This window comes from Rhineura floridana, chromosome 7, assembly GCF_030035675.1.
Source record: "Rhineura floridana isolate rRhiFlo1 chromosome 7, rRhiFlo1.hap2, whole genome shotgun sequence".
Lineage (NCBI taxonomy): Eukaryota > Metazoa > Chordata > Lepidosauria > Squamata > Rhineuridae > Rhineura > Rhineura floridana.
In genome coordinates this window covers 40,019,050-40,036,885 of record NC_084486.1, presented here as the reverse complement: position 1 = coordinate 40,036,885, position 17,836 = coordinate 40,019,050, and the positions used below count along the sequence as shown (strand labels likewise).

At 41.0% G+C, this 17,836-nt stretch overlaps 1 protein-coding gene across 3 annotated transcripts in view; it reads left to right on the top strand.

Annotated features, from left to right (window-relative positions):
* The first annotated feature begins 888 nt into the window (after positions 1-888).
* Positions 889-17,836, top strand: part of UBE2D1 (ubiquitin conjugating enzyme E2 D1) — a 52,735-nt gene continuing 35,787 nt past the window's right edge. Inside the window, exon 1 of one of the 3 annotated variants that reach the window (XM_061635338.1) lies at positions 889-1,187. In XM_061635338.1, the coding sequence (XP_061491322.1) occupies positions 918-1,187 (270 nt within the window). In that variant the 5' untranslated portion in view covers positions 889-917. The remainder of the gene's footprint in view (positions 1,188-17,836) is intronic. The other 2 variants (XM_061635339.1, XM_061635341.1) reach the window with 2 other exon arrangements.

Genomic DNA, 17,836 nt, shown 5'->3' with positions numbered 1-17,836 from the left:
GCAGTGTCAGAAAGCACCAGGTCTATGTTTTTTATGTTTAATTCCATGGATACTAATGTGATTTGACGGTATTTTAGGCATCCTGTCTAAGAATTCAGAGGATCTGTGAGAATCTGTACCTTGAATCCAAGTTTTTGCACAATGTTAGCACCATAAAGAGCCAGGTGTATGGTCCATGGTGCAAATAACCTGTAATTTGTTGGTTATTTTGGGAGTATGGGGGTCTATGCCTCATATCCATTATTTTGTGTCATGGTGGTCCTGTGGAGTACCAGAGCTGGGCTTTTATGGTTTTATCCCATCATTGTGTAAAAATCATGAGGATCTGTGCCTTGAATATCTGTTTTTGTGTCGTGGCAGCACAGAACTTTGATTTTCACAGTTCTGTCAAAAAAGTCAGATGTCATCTCTCTCATTTGATGGTGGCTTTGGGAGGATCTGTGAAAAAAGGGGGGAATTCAAATATATGCAATATTTACTTTTTGTTATCAAACCTAAGCCCCTTTTTAAATTTAATTTACAAAATATGACTTTTACCTTATTCCCTCAAGGGTGAGGCTACCGAGCACTCAGCAACCTCTCGCCTGAGGAGAAACATAGCAGGTCAGCCAGTTGATATGCGCTTATCAGTAAGTTCCCCTTACTTAAGCTGGAGGCTACCCAGTGTTGGGCAGCCTCCCCTCCCGAGAAGCGACAGCTTTGAAGGCTTCTTCCCCTCAAAAGCAATAGTTTACTGTAGGGTCCCACTTCTCTTGTCATATTAATTCCAACTTCTGTGGCCACCCGCTACTAGAGACGCTTGTAATCTTCGCAGTTTTGCGACAAGGACTCCAGAGTGCGCTGCCTCGCCATTCCGGCCCGCTGGAACTACATGCCCCAGAATGCAACTCGGGCGGCCAGGAGAAGGTGGGCGGTGTATGGAGTCTATTAGTACAAGCGGAAACAAAAGATCCATCGATTGGGAGCGGAGCGGCACCTCGGCTTCGGCCTTAACACGCCCCGTGAGAGCCCGGCCCCCTCCTGGAGCAGCCAACGCCGTCGTCGTCTCCTCCTCCTTTTTTCCCCCTCGCAGCTTCCCCACACCGGCCCGCCCGCATCCCCGGCTCTCCATGGCGCTGAAACGGATACAGAAGGTGAGCGTACCCAAGTGGGCCGGTCCGGTCTGCTCACTGTCCGTTAGGAACTGGGTGAGCTTCGAGCCGCCCGGGCCCTAGGGTTAGTAATAGGGAGCAGGAGGAGCGCAGGATTGGGGCTTGAAGGGTGAGCAGGTCTCGCGAGGGGGAGGGGGGGGAGAGAAGGAGTGATGGCTGAGAGGGGGAGGGGATATGGGCCTAATATGAAGGGGCTTTAGGGCGAAGGGGGAGATCGTTTTTTCCTCCTTTTATTTTTGAGGATAGCATGTATAATATTTTCGTGGACAGCTTCGGGAAAGCCTTAAGGCGCGTCTGTTTCTGGAATGGTTTGGCGAGCGCTTGGGATCGTTGAAGAATGCTTAGTTAACCTTTTATTTTTCAGTATGCTTTAACAGACAAGCATTATACATTCGATGGAGTAGAATAAAATGGTATAGCTTTTCCTGACTGTGGCGCTTCAGGCAGTGTGGTGTGCCTGCGCACAATGTGTTCATATTCTCCCCTCATAAAATGAAATTAAGGATTGTCTGTAGAAAGATAGGACATCAGAAGTATTGGTTTCCTGGAATGCTGTGTATTTGGATTTGCATTGTGTTCATAGTATTATTGTTAGCCGCCTTGAGCACCAGTCAGTGGAAAGGTGGGATACAAATTTAACACATCATAGTAATTTCTACCTTCCTCCCCCATGCGATTTACACATATAAACCCAATGCATCAGCAACCTGAAGTAATATAGTCTAGGAATAAGGTTTTAGTGGACTGTTCTATTTTAATCTGCAAAATGTAGAAACTCGCACAAAAGAGTGCTTGGTAAAAAGTATATAGTGTGATAGTTATGTTGCTCCACTGGCATGGAATCTGTTTTCTGTGCTGCTGGGATAGTGTGAGATGATCATGCTGGAGCTTCTCCCCCATACCATGGTCACCTTTGGGAAACTGGGTCAATGCTGGCATGAGGAGATCATCATGAGTTCCTCCTGCATGGTCTGGGCTTCTGGCACTACCTCAGCAAGGCAAGAAGAACTGTTGATGCAGTAGTTACCATGCAGCTAGGGCAGTGTAAGTACTATACCTAATTAGCCCACATTCAACCTGATTGTTCTGGAAAGCTTGGAGGACATACCATGTAGGAAACTAGACGAGGACTTAATTGTCTCCAAGACAAAATAACAAGAAACTCCAGACTTCACCCAAATATAGCTAAATCCAATGCCACCTAGTGACCAAACCATATAATGACACTATCCATAAGCTAATTAAAAATGTGCTGAAAGTGTGGGCTCCTGGTGAAACTCATATTTTAACCCATAGTAGAAATTGGGAGTGTACACTGGCAGTGTTAGTAGTTTTTTCTAACTGATGTAATGAGGGTAGGAAGAGAATTATTAAAATGGTGTGTATTCCCTCTAAAATGGCTGGGGAACCTTCAAATGACAGTTCCTATCATCCCTGAGCATTGGCCATGCTGGCTGGGGATGGGAGTCCAGCAACATCTGAAAGACCATAGGTTGCTTCATATCTACTCAAATAATTTAGGAGTCTAGAGCCTGCCACGTTGAAGGAGCAATTTCTTTGTGAGTCATATGCTTCAATCTGAGAAGTCTTTATCGATTCCATTTCCTTAGGTAGTCATCGGTGCTGCTATTGCCAATTTTTGGTTTGGGAGACTTCTTCTTTCTAACTTGGTCTTCACAGGAATGATAGGCTTTAGTACTTGCTCAGTAATCTAAAAAAAAGAAAGTGAATTCAAATGTTGCAATTTGCTGTCCTTCTCAAGTGAATGTTAATAGTGAAAAGCTAAGGAAGGTGAATGATTGAGCGGCTGAAGTTTTGCCAAAAAGGAAACCAAGCTAGATGTTACAGCTAGCAGTAATTGGTGTCATTTACAGTTTCTTTGTAAATGTGGATGAGGGGGAACTACTTAATGAAATCATGTTTGACCTGATATGACCACAGGCTGGTTAGGATTGCAAGAAGAGGTCTAAGATCTCTGACTCACATTGTCTATGCAAGGTAATGTCTCATTCAAAGATGCAGCCAGTTGGCTTTTGGGAGATCCTCCTTGACAGGAGAGCCAGGTAAAAATAAAAAAGCAGTACTTCATCACACATTGCATGGAATTCACTGCCATAAGATGTGCTGATCACTGTTTTAGGAAGCTTTCAAAGGGGATTACACAAATTGATGGAAGATACAGCTAGCAATTGCTACTAGTCATGATCGCTATATGCTCCCTCCAGGATCGGATGTAGTATGCCTCTGAATAACAGTTGCTGGGGGACAACAGTGGGGAAGGGCTTTTGTTCTTGTGTCCTTTTTGTGGACTTTCCATAGGCTTCTAGTTGGCCACTGTGGGAAACAAGATGCTTGCCTAGATAGCCCTTGGTCTGGTCCAGCAGGGCTACTCTTTAGCTTTACCTCATTGTATTGAGAACAGCTTCCTTCTTAGGGCATTTTACAAATGTGCCAAGGCTGCAATTGTGAGAACATTTACTTGGAAATAAGCCTCATTGAAATCTGTAAGACTCACTTCAGTAGAAAGAAAGTTAGGAATGGGCTCTTAAAAATACTTTGGGTATAGGAAATGTTCATTTGTAGATGTTAATACATAGAGAGTGAAATTGATATTTTGAATTCAGTTGTACATTCTGAGGATGGGCAGAACTACCACATTTTGCTCCACCACAGCTTCAGAGTGCTTATGAAAGCTGAAATGATTTTTGCAGTTTGTTCCAAAATGAGGAGTAGCATGTCTACTGGCCTCTCACTGGATTTCTGACTTTCCCTTCAGAGATGTGTGGCACATTCTGCATCCCAGGAAGGGAGGTCTACAATCCAGCAAAGGTAAAAACCAAACACCCACCCTGCTCTTTCCCTGGATTATCAAGGGACATCTGTTACATATATGTGTCTAGTACAGATGGACAGGCTGCACTCCCTCTTATTTGGTCTGATCAACAACAGAATGGTGTTTCGACCATTTGCTAGATTTGAGTTGTTAAGGATGAGGAATGCAAAAGAAAGAAACACCACCCTTTGCATCCTGTATTTCAGGAATGGGCCTAGATACTTTCAGTCAGCATCGTGGTTGGGTTGTGATATTATCTTCTATTACATTCTCAGCACTTTTCAGATCTTGGTCAGCTGATTTAGTGCAGAAATCCAGTATCCAGAAAAGGAACATCTGAAGATGTTACTATTGCAGCGAAGGCCAAAGTGAAACTTGAAGTTAGATAAGGTATAATTGGTGTCTTAAAGTGTCTTAAACCTGATCATTCAGATGACGCAAGACTTAATGGGGGTGTTTATTAAGGAGCAAATGTTAAGAGTTCATCATCAGTTCCATCTTGAAAGCAGTCACCTTAAGGATATTTATAGAGAAGTTAAGTTTAAGTGACTCAGTGGAGTCCCCTCCCTATTGAGCCACATAGCTTAGCTTGTCGTATTGGTCATGTACGGTCAACCCAAGCATTTCGTAATGTTGTGTTCCTGTTCAGGAAAAAGCATGCTGTGAAAACAGTTATCACTAGTGAGCTGCAGTTGGGACTAGCACCACCTTTTATTGCATTTTCTATGGAGTGAAGGCAGAGCCTCCTGTGAATTTGCATGAGGTGTTGTGAAGCTTTTGGGAGGAAACTGTGTTGCCTGAGACAGCAGTTCTTGTAATCATAATATTTTCTCTTGTTACTCTTCTGATAAATTGATGTTTGACTAATATCTGACGTCTCTTGACCAGTCAAACTTTGATCCTACTACCTGGTCAGCAGACAAGAAGCAAACTATAATCACACCCTGATTTGGTGGCTTGCCCATTGATTTGTTGTATCAGAACTCAATTTTAGCAATTTATTGTGAATCTCCTGATGTTTCCAGTCTAGATGTACCATGCAGTGCCTTGTTGGCTTCTGACACAGCCTTCCTGTTCATCTTTCTTGAAACACCAGTAGTTGGGCAAAAAGTATGAGTTGTATGCCCCAGACCCACTGCTATGTGCCCTGTTAAAAACTGCTGTTCAGCACTCTGTATTTAAAGATTTATATTCGGCTCTTCCAGTACCTTCACAATACTCGGAGCAGCTTACAACAAATGAAATATCACAATCCCATAGTCAAACAGCCAAATAAAAACAAAAGAATATAACATGGAGATGGGTTCTGCAGACAGAAACTCTAAACATGGTTCACCATATAAAACACCTGTTTTTGTCAGATGTGGTGTATTTCAACTTTTGAAATGGTCTTTTATGTGGTCAGTTCTAACTTTAAACAGTTAGGGTCGTATTCAGTTTGCTTTTACTCAAAGTAGATGCATTGGAATTAATGGACCTAAGTTAATCATGGTAAATAATTTCAGTGGGTCTACTCTGAATAAAAGTTAGTTGAATATGACCCTTGGAACCAGTACCTTAGGTTAGCACCAAGGAGAGGAGGATTTTGGCCTTGAGCAAGTAGAGGAGGCAGAAGAAATTTAGGTGGGTGGGGAATATGATGGGTGACTTTGACCTTAATTATCTGTAAAGCTCTTGAAATAGGTCAGGCACAAGTAATATAAGTAATCTATGTAGGGGTTTGCTGATAGTGAAGCTGTATAATACTTCATCTGGTTCAAAATACAGATGTGGCTCTTAACTGGTCATATTAATCAGTTGCCATAGTGACCACATCTCTTTGATACTGAAAAATATTCATTGACTTCCAGTTTAACAGTGCTGGATCAAAGCATAATGCAAAGTGCTGGTGCTCATCTATAACATGCTGGGACAGGGTATGTAAAGGATCTGCCTTGCAATTAAGATAATCTTCAGATGTCTTTTGACTGGTTACTTTGGTCTTCAGATGTGAGGCAGGTGCCTTTCTTGTGATGGTATACTGACAGCATTCCCTTTTCCAGGGAGATTTTTCTGGTGCTCTCCATTATTGTTTAGGTGCCAAACTAAGGCTTGAATTCTTTACACATTTACCTGGGAGAAATATTCCTTTAACTCAGTAGAGGTTACTTCTGAGCACAACATACGTAAGATTGTGTTGCAAGGTTATTTGACTTACCCAGACTTTCAGTTAATAGCAGTGTTTTTTTCCGGTTTATTCCGTACCAATGGGTTTTATAAAATGGTGGTGGTGTATTGTTTTTTAGTATGTTTGGTTTTAGCATGTCTCTATTATAACTTGTAATATTGGCTTTAAACAGGTAGTAGAAAGTCAGAGTAGGAATCTCGTAAACATCTATTCAAATGGATTTGTATTAAAAGTTGCATCTTCTTTCAAGCTGTCTCACTATTGGCCTTATGCTTTTAAAACTATTAATCTAGATAATAGAGTTTGGCTAATACATTGATTCTTAAATTGTGATCTGGGAACGCATTTTTAGGTGTTCCTGAAAATACCTTGAAAAGAGAAAAATGTTGGAGGTTTTCTTTGACATTTTTCCTATATGCTGAAGAGGCAACTCTCTTTTTAATTTAAAAATTTAAAGGGTAATTTCTGGTTTAAAATCTGCATCTGCTCACATTCCTTGGTAAGATCCCTTCCTGCTCACCTTTTATTTCCTTTATTTTTCCAATTGTTTATTTTAAATTGTACTCTTGTTGGCAACAGGCACCTCTCAGTTTTTGTGTGTGTTGCTCTGGAAGTCATCCTGTACACTGATGGCATGGTAAAAATAATAACGAACAAAGTAGAAACTTAAAATAGGCTTTCTTCTTGAGTAGTGCAGGTACTCGAAGGGTGAAGCATCAACGAAACTACTGATGTGCGTGGCGTTCCCCCAAATACACACAGAACTTTGCTGTATTGTGTGACTAGAAATGCTCAGTTTCTGCTTGGTAGCCTTTCAGTTATCTTCACATGACATAGCCAGAAGGTAAGAAAATGTGGTGTGTGAAGAATAAGCATATTCTAAATAGTGTTCTTCAGAACAGCATAGGAACCACTAGGCTAACTTATTTAATGCCAAAATAAAATTCGTAAGGATTTTTTCCCCAGGGTCTACAACTTGAATGGTTAGGCAAGTTATTATTATTTTCTCTGTTGCTTGTAAGCCTTTACAGTGTCAGCAATATTAAATAAGTCAGTATTCTGCTGAAGCAGGGAGGGAGATGACTAGATGGATATTGGATGACATCATGAGGTCCAAAATTGAGCACCTTTCTACCTTTCATTGGTCTTGTTCTTATGTTACTCCAGTGATGTGGGAACTGCTGCAGCACTTCTTCACCTGCCATAGGGCAATGTGAGAAGTCCCATGCTGTAGAACTTCTCCATTCCAGTAATGCATGTTTAACACTGTTTTGAAATTGTATTCAGGTAAGAAAGTATTAATAGAATGTTAGTAGGTGCAGATGAGGTATGTCTGACAAGTGGGAGGGGTGTGAGTGAGAATTCCAAGGGGAGTTTTAAAGAGAAAAACCGTTGGGGTTTGACAGTTGGAGCTAGATAGGATGAGGGGTCAGGGAAAGATATCTAGTTAGTAGGGCTGGGGTTTGGGGGAGGATTTCATTGAGGTTAGTGGGGTAGGATAGGTAGGTAGGATATGGACAATAACAACTTACTTATTTACTATCACATTTTGTATATAATAAAGTTTATTTGTTTGATTCAAAATCCCATGTGTCAGCTTGGTCAAGCGAGGTACCAAACTTAGGTCCTATTCTGTACCTATACCAATTTAACAGACAGATTACATCAGTGGTCACCTTTTGGTGAAAAGGTGGTGGGGCTGAAGCTTGTGGTTCAGAGGGCATACCTGACCGAAGGTGAGGTGGACTTCTTGGGGATTTCTTTTACAGCCAGGCATTGGGACTCGGGAGGTGGTAATCCCAGAGACACAGGAATGTCACACCCCACTTTCAGGAAGACTGGTTGTGGCAAGGGGAGGTGTTGCAGGGTGGGCTCCTCCCTTGTGGACCAGGATTTCACACATTTACCTAAGCATAAGCAGTGCAGGAAGGATCAGTGGTTCATTGACTCAGTAGGAGAACCTGCTCAAAAAACACAGTTGCTAAGCTTCCTCTTGACTTCCTTTCTTTTCTCACCCCCAAAGCCCTCCTGAACAGACAGAAGAAGTGACTGCAAGCCAGGCTTGTAAGTGATAAAACACTAATGAAGAATGCAGTAAATCTGGCTGTAAAAGAGTGGCAATCTAGGGAAAGGTTGTAAAATGAACAGAAAGACATTTGGAGAGCTATTGTCAATGCAGCTGTCCTTCATGGTTACAGGATCTTACAAGGCAACACATGGATCCTTACTAATTGCGGATGATGTCATGTTTTAACACTTGCGGTAAAGCTGACATGCTGCTTTCATAAATGGCAAATGGGACTTGCATTCAGCCTGTAATGCTTAACTATGATTATGTTCTGGAGCTGGAAGTAATATAATAATTAGCACATTTAACCCCCCACCCAGCTGTCAGCTGGTGTTTAGGAAGGTTTACAAAATAAAATACACTCAGTACTCACTGTGCCTACATAAACTAATAACAGATTAAAACACACTTTTCTAAGGGGAAGAAAAGAGAGATAACCAAAGAGTAATTTAACAGTGAATCCCTAAAAACATGTGGAGAATGATTTATATCAGAAGGCAGGTTCCATATTAAGGTGCCTGCCTGTCAACTTAAAGTTGCACTGGTGAGATCTCTGAAACTGGGTGGTATCTGAGTACAACCCCAAGACTAAAGTTTCAGGAACAGTTTGAATATCTTCTTGAAAACCAACAAAACAGGCTTATGTTCTCTATCTGCTGAGCTAAATGCAGCCATCATAAAGAATACAGGGTAAGTTTAATAGGAATATTTGTCTTAACCAGTGCTTTCTATAGTCCACAAACCCTCCTTCTGTCTGATCCATCAAATTACACATACAGGAAGTCCTTAATTAACAAGAGGCTTAAGAGAAATCAAGCCATGGTCAAGAAGGCATGGGCCACTTTTGGTCTGATAAGCAAGGGTATAAGTTATATAAAATACCAAACAAGATAACTTTGAATGAATGCATACAAGTCAGAATAATACTTGGGTTTCTAAAGAAAGCAAATGACTTCTAAAAATGATATTGTGGTTGGAAAAAATGTAAAAAATCATGTTAAGTCTGGATTGCAGTGGTCCTGTTTTGTGCGTTATACAGAAATTTGGAATCTGATCATTCCAAATTTCATCTTAGTATAGTTTTTGGAACCTCATAATATGGCTGCTGGTTTACACCAGCATTAGTTGATATAAATATTTTGAAGTATGAAGGGAAGAGATGCAGCAGGGAGATGTGGCCAATTAAGAGTAAGTGAGCTTAATGGATGATGTATTGGATTTGGACTAGGGCAGCCAGGTTGAAATCTTTGCTTAGCTATTACTTGGGTGGCCTTAGGCAAGCCATTATGTCTTGGTCCAACTTGCCTAACAAGGTGATGGGTGAGGGTAACATTAGATAATCATATACTTACTATACTGGGCTCCTTGGGAGAAGGATGACATACAGCTGTTATGTATATCTGTAGTTCTCTGCATGTCTCATTGTTAGGGTTGCACATTTCACACTTCACATTTACTGTATGTGGGGAAATAGTTGAGAATACTGCCAAATAAAGTGCAAAGCAGCTCTTAGGTATTGGTAGGAAATAGTTTGAGAAACTTAATGCTAAAAATACAAAACTATTTCATACCCAGAGGACCAGAAATTAAAACTCAGGAAGTTCAAATATCAAGAAGTTTTCCAAGCCACAGTTAAGATTTTTCATGTTGGAAGTGAACAGTTTGAATAATATGTAAAATAGCTGAACATGACTAACAACTGCAATTTGGCATCTGCCCCGTTTAAAAAAAACAATGCAAATTATGGTTCTTCACTAGATCTCTGCAGATGAGCAGCTGCCCTCTGGCACTTGTTACTGAAAATGTACATGCAACTCTCCTCAGGATGTTCCATCTCTAAGATTAATTGTTTTTATAACTCTGAGGAGTTGTGTATTTTAAAAATAGCTGGGGGGCATTATAGAGTACATGGAAATCAAATGCCTGCTGTGATTAATATTTCTATTAATGTACACATCTCAATGTGAAATGCCTGCTGAGAAGTAAAGCTTCAAAGTTATACTGACTGTTAATTTTTCATTTTGTGTTTTGTGTAAGATTGCTTCATTATAGTAACAGGTTTTGTGTTTAATGAGTATTAATAATTTCAAAAAAATTATTATAGGTTTATATCTCAGATTGCCCTATATGGTTAATTTCTGGGGCGGGGGATAGGCTCTCACTCATAAACACAGTCTTAATATTTGATATATGTAACCTAATGATATATGGTATGTCAGGAAAGCCATTATTTAGAAGAGTGAGCTAATGTGTGAGAAAAGGTGTGCTGATAATTTGCAGGCACTCTGTGCTGCTGACAGTTGATGACTTGATGAGGAATGAAGTAGGCTTGTCAGCAAATGAATGCATGAGAGCAAGGGTAGCTAACAATATGCCCTCCAGATGTTGTTGTTGGACTCCAACTCCCATCAGCCCCAGCCAACATGGCCAATAGTGAGGGACAATGGGAGTTGTAGTGACTATAAGTTGGAAGCTTCCAAGTGGATCCTATCCCAGCTGAAAGCAGCACAGTTTGCCTTGGGTGCCAAATTTAAGCAACATCAGACACAAGCCCTGCTTGCAAAGAACCAGTAGAGAGCACAGTTTAGGAGTCCCAATTGATCTTTTGTAGCCATGGCTTTCCCTCTCCCATGGCTGACATCGTATGATGTCAGGTGAGTGACAGACAGGCATGGCATGGTCCAGGCAAAATGGCCTCAAGGGCCAAATTGGGAAGCCTGGCAGGCTTAATGAAGCCTGCAGGCTGGATACCACCCCCACCCCCGTCACTACTTTGGCTATGCCTGTACTAGAGCATTAGTGCTTTGGCTCTTGATGGCAAGGATATGTTAATGCCTGCCAACTCAAGAATAAACAGTTGGGACTCTTAGAAGATTCTGTATTGGGATATTGAAGCCAATAATGCTCTCTACCTTATCTGCTTCTCACAGTTGTATCCTGGACTGGTTTCTCCTTGCCTGTAATATAGGTAAAGAGTGCCTGAAACCAGGATTTTGGATTTAGATTGGCTAGTTTAATTGATATAGAATGCAGGTCTTCATGGAAGCCTACTGCTTGTCCAATTAAATAATTTAGTACAAATGCTATTATTGCAGAGTCTTAGGGCCAAAGGAGACATGATGTGTTAAATATGTGAATATATTTAACATGTCTGTTTTTTCTATAATAGCAGCCCTGTGAGCCCCAAGCACAATCAGGACTGCAGGAAGGTGGGTTTGCTCACTCACTCACTCTGCAGTTTGGTTGAAAAATCTGTCTCGCCAAGCAGCTATTAGCCCTGGGAGGATTCAATTGCCACCAACTCCTGAGGGTTATAGCAGCGGGGGGGGGGGGGGCAGGGGGAAGCATTGAACCTCCTCTCCACATACCCAAGTCCTGCTTCTGCTGTAAAAGGAAAAACAACACACTAGTTACACAAAAATAAAATGAAAAATGGTGTGAAAAGAGTACTAATCACATGGATTCTGTGCATCTTTCCCACACATGGGTGAATCACTTGTGTTGATTAATAACAACATTTAGCCTTTCTGTAACACACTTCAAGTAATATACTCCATAGTTCTGTGTCCCTGGTGCAGCTGTTGGGGAGAAAGGTGTGGGTTGTGCTTGGATGTCCTGTGGCTGGGAATTTGATGTGCCAAATCTATATTGGAGGTTTTGGGGGTGGAAATCAATTTAAAGTGAAGAGACAATAAAATTCTTGAAGCAGAATCTGCTTTAACAATTTTCAGTGTTGAAGTACTGTGTAAATAAGTACTCCACAAGTACCAAATATATTCTCCTTTCCATCTTCTTACCTATAGCACATTGAAAGTGTTTTTGTGGTGTGAAATTGAAAAAGAGCTGTGGTGTTTCATCAGCTAGTCCTGAGTGCAACTGTACTGAAGTGCAAAGTTGTTCAACAAATCTCTGGCAACTTTAGAGAGGTTATTAGGGTGCTAATTTTAAACTCTATTTGTGGTTTGGCAAGTCAGTGAATCATTCATACACAGTTCATCTGCAGAACTGCTCTGTCAGATTTGGTAGGCAGTGCACATTTACATTTCTGTTACAACTTCCATTTTTATCCATTGTTGTAAGTGCTCCAGCAGGGAAGACACGTTAGCCATAAGATGCTATTTCTTTACTATTGTAAAAAAGGAAAATAATTTGCAGTATTTGCTCATATCTCAAAGTTTACTTAGAAATACTTGAGAATAGCTGAAAGGATTTTTTTAAAACAAAAAGGATTATGAAGAGGCATTTGAATCCTTCATACCTGAAAGAATATTTGCAAAGAATTCTTCATGCCAGAAGACAGTTGGTTAATATTGCAGTAAAATGCATTTGATGGTTACGTGTGAAATAGTCCTGATTTTTGTTCTTGTTCCTGATGGCACAATTGAGCGACATCTGTTTCTATCAATTTATGCATTCACAAGCTTCACTTTGTATCTGAATGTTGGTTCAGTTGGTAAAATATAATGTGCTATTAAAATAAATCTTAGAAGAATGGGATTATGGACAATTCATATTTCTTTATCCTACATCAGCTGTAATTCCCTGAAATAAAGTATTTCAGAATGAAGTATTTCAAATTAGTCTCCCCAGCTCATTCTAAGAGATGCATGCCGGCAACAGCTGTGTAAATATATTTAACAAAAATAAAGTGTAAAATGAGAGCCAGTGTGGTGTAGTGGTTAGAGCAGCCTTTCCCAACTGGTGTGCCTCCAGATGTTGTTGGACCACAACTCCCATCAGCCTCAGCCAATGGCTGAGGCTGATGGGAGTTGTGGTCCAACAACATCTGGAGGCACACCGGTTGGGAAAGTCTGGGTTAAAGTGTTGGACTACGGCCTGGTTCGAATCCCCACACAGCCATGAAGCTGACTGGGTGACCTTGGGCCAGTCACTGCCTCTCATCCTCAGAGGAAGGCAATGTTAAACCACCTCTGAATACCGCTTACCATGAAAAAACTATTCAAGTCGCTCCTGACTTATGGCGTCCCTATGAAGGCAGTTTATTTCCATTTTCAAAGTGTAAAATGTAGAATGCACACTTTTACTAAAATACTTGATCTTAGTCCTTGGGTCAAGAGGAAAGTGGTAATATAAAGCTATAAAGCATGGCTTCTGTAAGTCACTCTAGATAGAAAAGATGCTTATATTTTGGGGAGTTTGTTGGGAAACGGAGTTCCATAAGTGTGGAGTCCCAGTAAGAACAATCTCTCCACAATTAAGACACCTCTGACATGGTCAAGAGGGTGCTACTGGTTGATATTACAAGTTTATGGCAAAATGGGCCTCGTATTTTGGAAATATGTATAAAGGTAGCATTGAAGGTAATCGAGTAGTGAGATATGAAATAATGGATAAGTCAGCTCTAGAGATGCTTCCTGTATGGCCCCCCGTGAGCGTAATAGAAATAAAAGGTCGTATTGCGAAGCTCACCGTGGGCAAAGCCCCAGGTTGGGACATGCTACCAGCCAAAATTTTTCATATAGATCCAGTATGGTGGGCGCCAATTTTGGCAAAATTATTCACAACAATTAATGCAACTGGAATATTGCCAGCGAGTTGGACGTCTAGCATTGTAATTCCAATTTACCAGAAAGGCGATTGGGGGGGAACCCCAAAATTATCGCCCAATAAGCCTACTTGATGTCCCCGCTAAAATATATGCATACCTTCTAGAGAAACTAGAACTTTGGGCAGAAGAACAACAAATTTTATCCCCAGTGCAGGCTGGCTTTCGCAAGGGTTTTAGTACAATTGATCAGTGCTTTGTTTTGAACTATCTAATTCAAAAAAATGTACATAATGCATCAAAAAACTATATGTTGCATTCATAGATTTATCATCTGCTTTTGACTCCATAGGTAGACAGCGTCTATGGGGAAAATTAGAGGCCAGTTCATTAGATAGACGCCTGTTATTTCTCATACAACAGCTTTACTCCAACACCAATATTAAGATCCAAGTGGGCAGGGCAGGCTTTCTCTCTGACTCAATCCCCACTTCAAGGGGCATCAAACAAGGTTGTATTTTGGCCCCACTTTTATTCAACCTAAATATAAATGACATTACGCAGGAAATTCTTGACCCTTCTTTATTCCCTCCTGCTGTTGGGAAACAAAAGATCACAGTTCTTCTTTATGCAGATGATATGGCCCTCATTTCTCTAACTTGTGTGGGCCTGAGAAGATTGCTCAGCAAATTTGAAATGTACTGTAAGCATGAAGGACTATCTATCAATAAGACTAAAGTTGTCGTTTTTGCTAGGAGGCATAAGCAGCATAAATGGACTCTGGATGGGCACAGAATAGAACAATGTCACTCATTTAAATACCTGGGGCTCCATTTCTCTGAAAACACCCTGTGGTGTACCCACCTTGAGGCAATTACATCCTCAGCTGCTCATTTATTGGGGCCTATAAAGAAACTTTATTATACCAAGGGTTATCAATTAGCAGAACCAACATTAAAAGTTTTTGTGGCCAAGATTGTGTCCCATCTCTTATATGGAGCAGCAATTTGGGGTGAGCATTGCAGAGACCAACTGGATATAATCCAAAACAAGTTTCTGCGCCAGCTTCTGTCTGTAGCACATAGTACACTTGGCACACTGTTAAGGAGTGAAGTAGGTCTCCCTTCTTTAAAAGTATGCATTCATAAATCCATGATATTGTATTGGAAAAAGTTATCAGTGATGCCAGAACACCATTTAGCAAAAATATGCTTCTTGGAACTACAGAACTGAGAAGGTTGGGTACAATCTTGCAGATGCCTGATGCTCAGTTATTCAATCTCCTCAGCTATGATAACGCAGGATGCATCCGAACGTAAGATCAGGGACTTACTTTTTGGTAAAGATGCTCAAAAAGATCTCGAATATATAAAGAATTGTAAGTCTGCCACTTGGAATGCTAAAATCAAATCGGACCACAAAAAGGCTACCTATTTGCGGGAGTTAACTTTTTTCCCTATAAGGTGTGCTTTTACTCAGCTCAGATTTCAGCTGATGCCCACTGAATATTATCTGGCTGGTAGATATACAAAAAAACCCACCAAAGGATCACTTGTGTGTATGTGGATCAGGGCAAATTGAAGGTATGGAGCACTATATTCTATATTGCCCTTTATATAATTCACCAAGGGCCAAGTTCATTCTTCCTTTTCAGACTTTTTTAGAAAGCCAGCCAGATGAGTATAAGATCAGATGGCTGCTGGCAGATACAGACAAATCTGTCACTTACAGGGTAGCCCTGTTTGCACTAGCCACAGCAAAGATCAGAATGGCCTTCCTGAAATATACCAGCTTTAAAAGCAATGGTGAGCTCATTTGAGTGTGCTCCTACTCTAAACAAATGTAGTAAATTCTTACTATTTTCTTTTAAAGTTTCAGAGTTTTACCCATGTATTATCGGATTGAAATTGAATGTTTTAAATGTTTTATAAATATGTTCTTTCATATGTTTTTCATATTGTAATGGCCATTGGCTAAAAACAATAACAATAAAGTTGAAAGATATTACAAGTTGCAATGCATGATAGGGATGTTAGTGGTCTCAGGTGAATAGGACAGCCTTGTATTTTGGCACTTACTTTATGCAGGCAAGTATAACTGCTTCTCTCTTTGCCTGGCAGAACAAGAATATATTCTCACCTACAACTCCCCAACCCAACCCATCTCCCTGGACATGTGTAAAGATGTGAAGGCCCTGGAAAAAAGCTAAAAGAAATTGGGGAGAAAGTCCATCCCCCCCATTTTTCTTTTTTTTCTCTGGAGCTTCACTCTCTAGATATGGGGTAGCTGCAGCATCAACAGTGGGCAGGACAGGAAGTAGCAACAGATTTCTGTTGCCTGTGTAGGCAGCGCCTTTGTAGCTTAAACCCCATGAGGAGTGTGGCACTGCATGCAACCTGAACCTTTTCAGGTAGCACCAGCCCCACGTGACAAACACATTTCACAGGCACACAAGGAATGTGTTGCTGCCTGTCTCCATCTCCAGCAGTCCCAACTGATGCTGATGCTGTTTCTAGCTGCTGCTATTCTTATTTATAGGTAAGGGTAAGGGAAAAAATGAATGGAGATACAAGGAGCTGGAACTCTCCACAGAAAGAGTGACATTTGGCCAATATCTAAAGTTGGATTATTGGGGTCCAATGTGAAAAATGGGTTGCCATCTCCAGCAGCCCCACAATTGTTTCTGTTGTTATGTGCCTTCAAGTCGATTTCGATTTATGGTAACCCTATGAATCAGCAACTTCCACCCTGTTCAGATCTTGTAAGTTCAGGTCTGTGGCTTCCTTTATGCAATCAATCCATCTCTTGTTTGGCCTTCTTTTTCTACTCCCTTCTGTTTTTCCCAGTATTATTGTATTTTCTAGTCAATCATGTCTTCTCATTATGTGTCCAAAGTATGATAACCTCAGTTTCATCATTTTAGTTTCTAGTAAAAGTTCTGGTTTAATTTGTCCTAACACCCAATTATTTGTCTCTCCTCCAGCACCACATTTCAGATGAGTTGATTTTTCTCTTATCCACTTTTTTCACTGTCCAACTTTCATATCCATACATAGAGATTGGGAATACTATGGTCTGAATGATACTGACTTTAATGTTCAGTGATACATCTTTGCATTTGAGGATCTTTTCTAGTTCTCTTATAGCTGCTCTCCCGAGTCCTAGCCTTCTGCTGATTTCTTGACTATTGTCTCCATAAGAACATAAGAAGAGGCTGCTGGATCAGGCCAGTGGCCCATCTAGTCGAGCATCCTGTTCTCACAGTGGCCAACCAGGTGCCTGGGGGAAGCCCGCAAGCAGGACCCGAGTGCAAGAACACTCTCCCCTCCTGAGGCTTCCGGCAACTGGTTTTCAGAAGCATGCTGCCTCTGACTAGGGTGGCAGAGCACAGCCATCATGGCTAGTAGCCATTGATAGCCCTGTCCTCCATGAATTTGTCTAATCTTCTTTTAAAGCCGTCCAAGCTGGTGGCCATTACTGCATCTTGTGGGAGCAAATTCCATAGTTTAACTATGCGCTGAGTAAAGAAGTACTTCCTTTTGTCTGCCCTGAATCTTCCAACATTCAGCTTCTTTGAATGTCCACGAGTTCTAGTATTATGAGAGAGGGAGAAGAACTTTTCTCTATCCACTTTCTCAATGCCATGCATAATTTTATACACTTCTATCATGTCTCCTCTGACCCGCCTTTTCTCTAAACTAAAAAGCCCCAAATGCTGCAACCTTTCCTCGTAAGGGAGTCGCTCCATCCCCTGGATCATTCTGGTTGCCCTCTTCTGAACCTTTTCCAACTCTATAATATCCTTTTTGAGATGAGGCGACCAGAACTGTACACAGTATTCCAAATGCGGCCGCACCATAGATTTATACAACGGCATTATGATATCGGCTGTTTTATTTTCAATACCTTTCCTAATTATCGCTAGCATGGAATTTGCCTTTTTCACAGCTGCCGCACACTGGGTCGACATTTTCATCGTGCTGTCCACTACAACCCCGAGGTCTCTCTCCTGGTCGGTCACCGCCAGTTCAGACCCCATGAGCGTATATGTGAAATTCAGATTTTTTGCTCCAATATGCATAATTTTACACTTGTTTATATTGAATTGCAT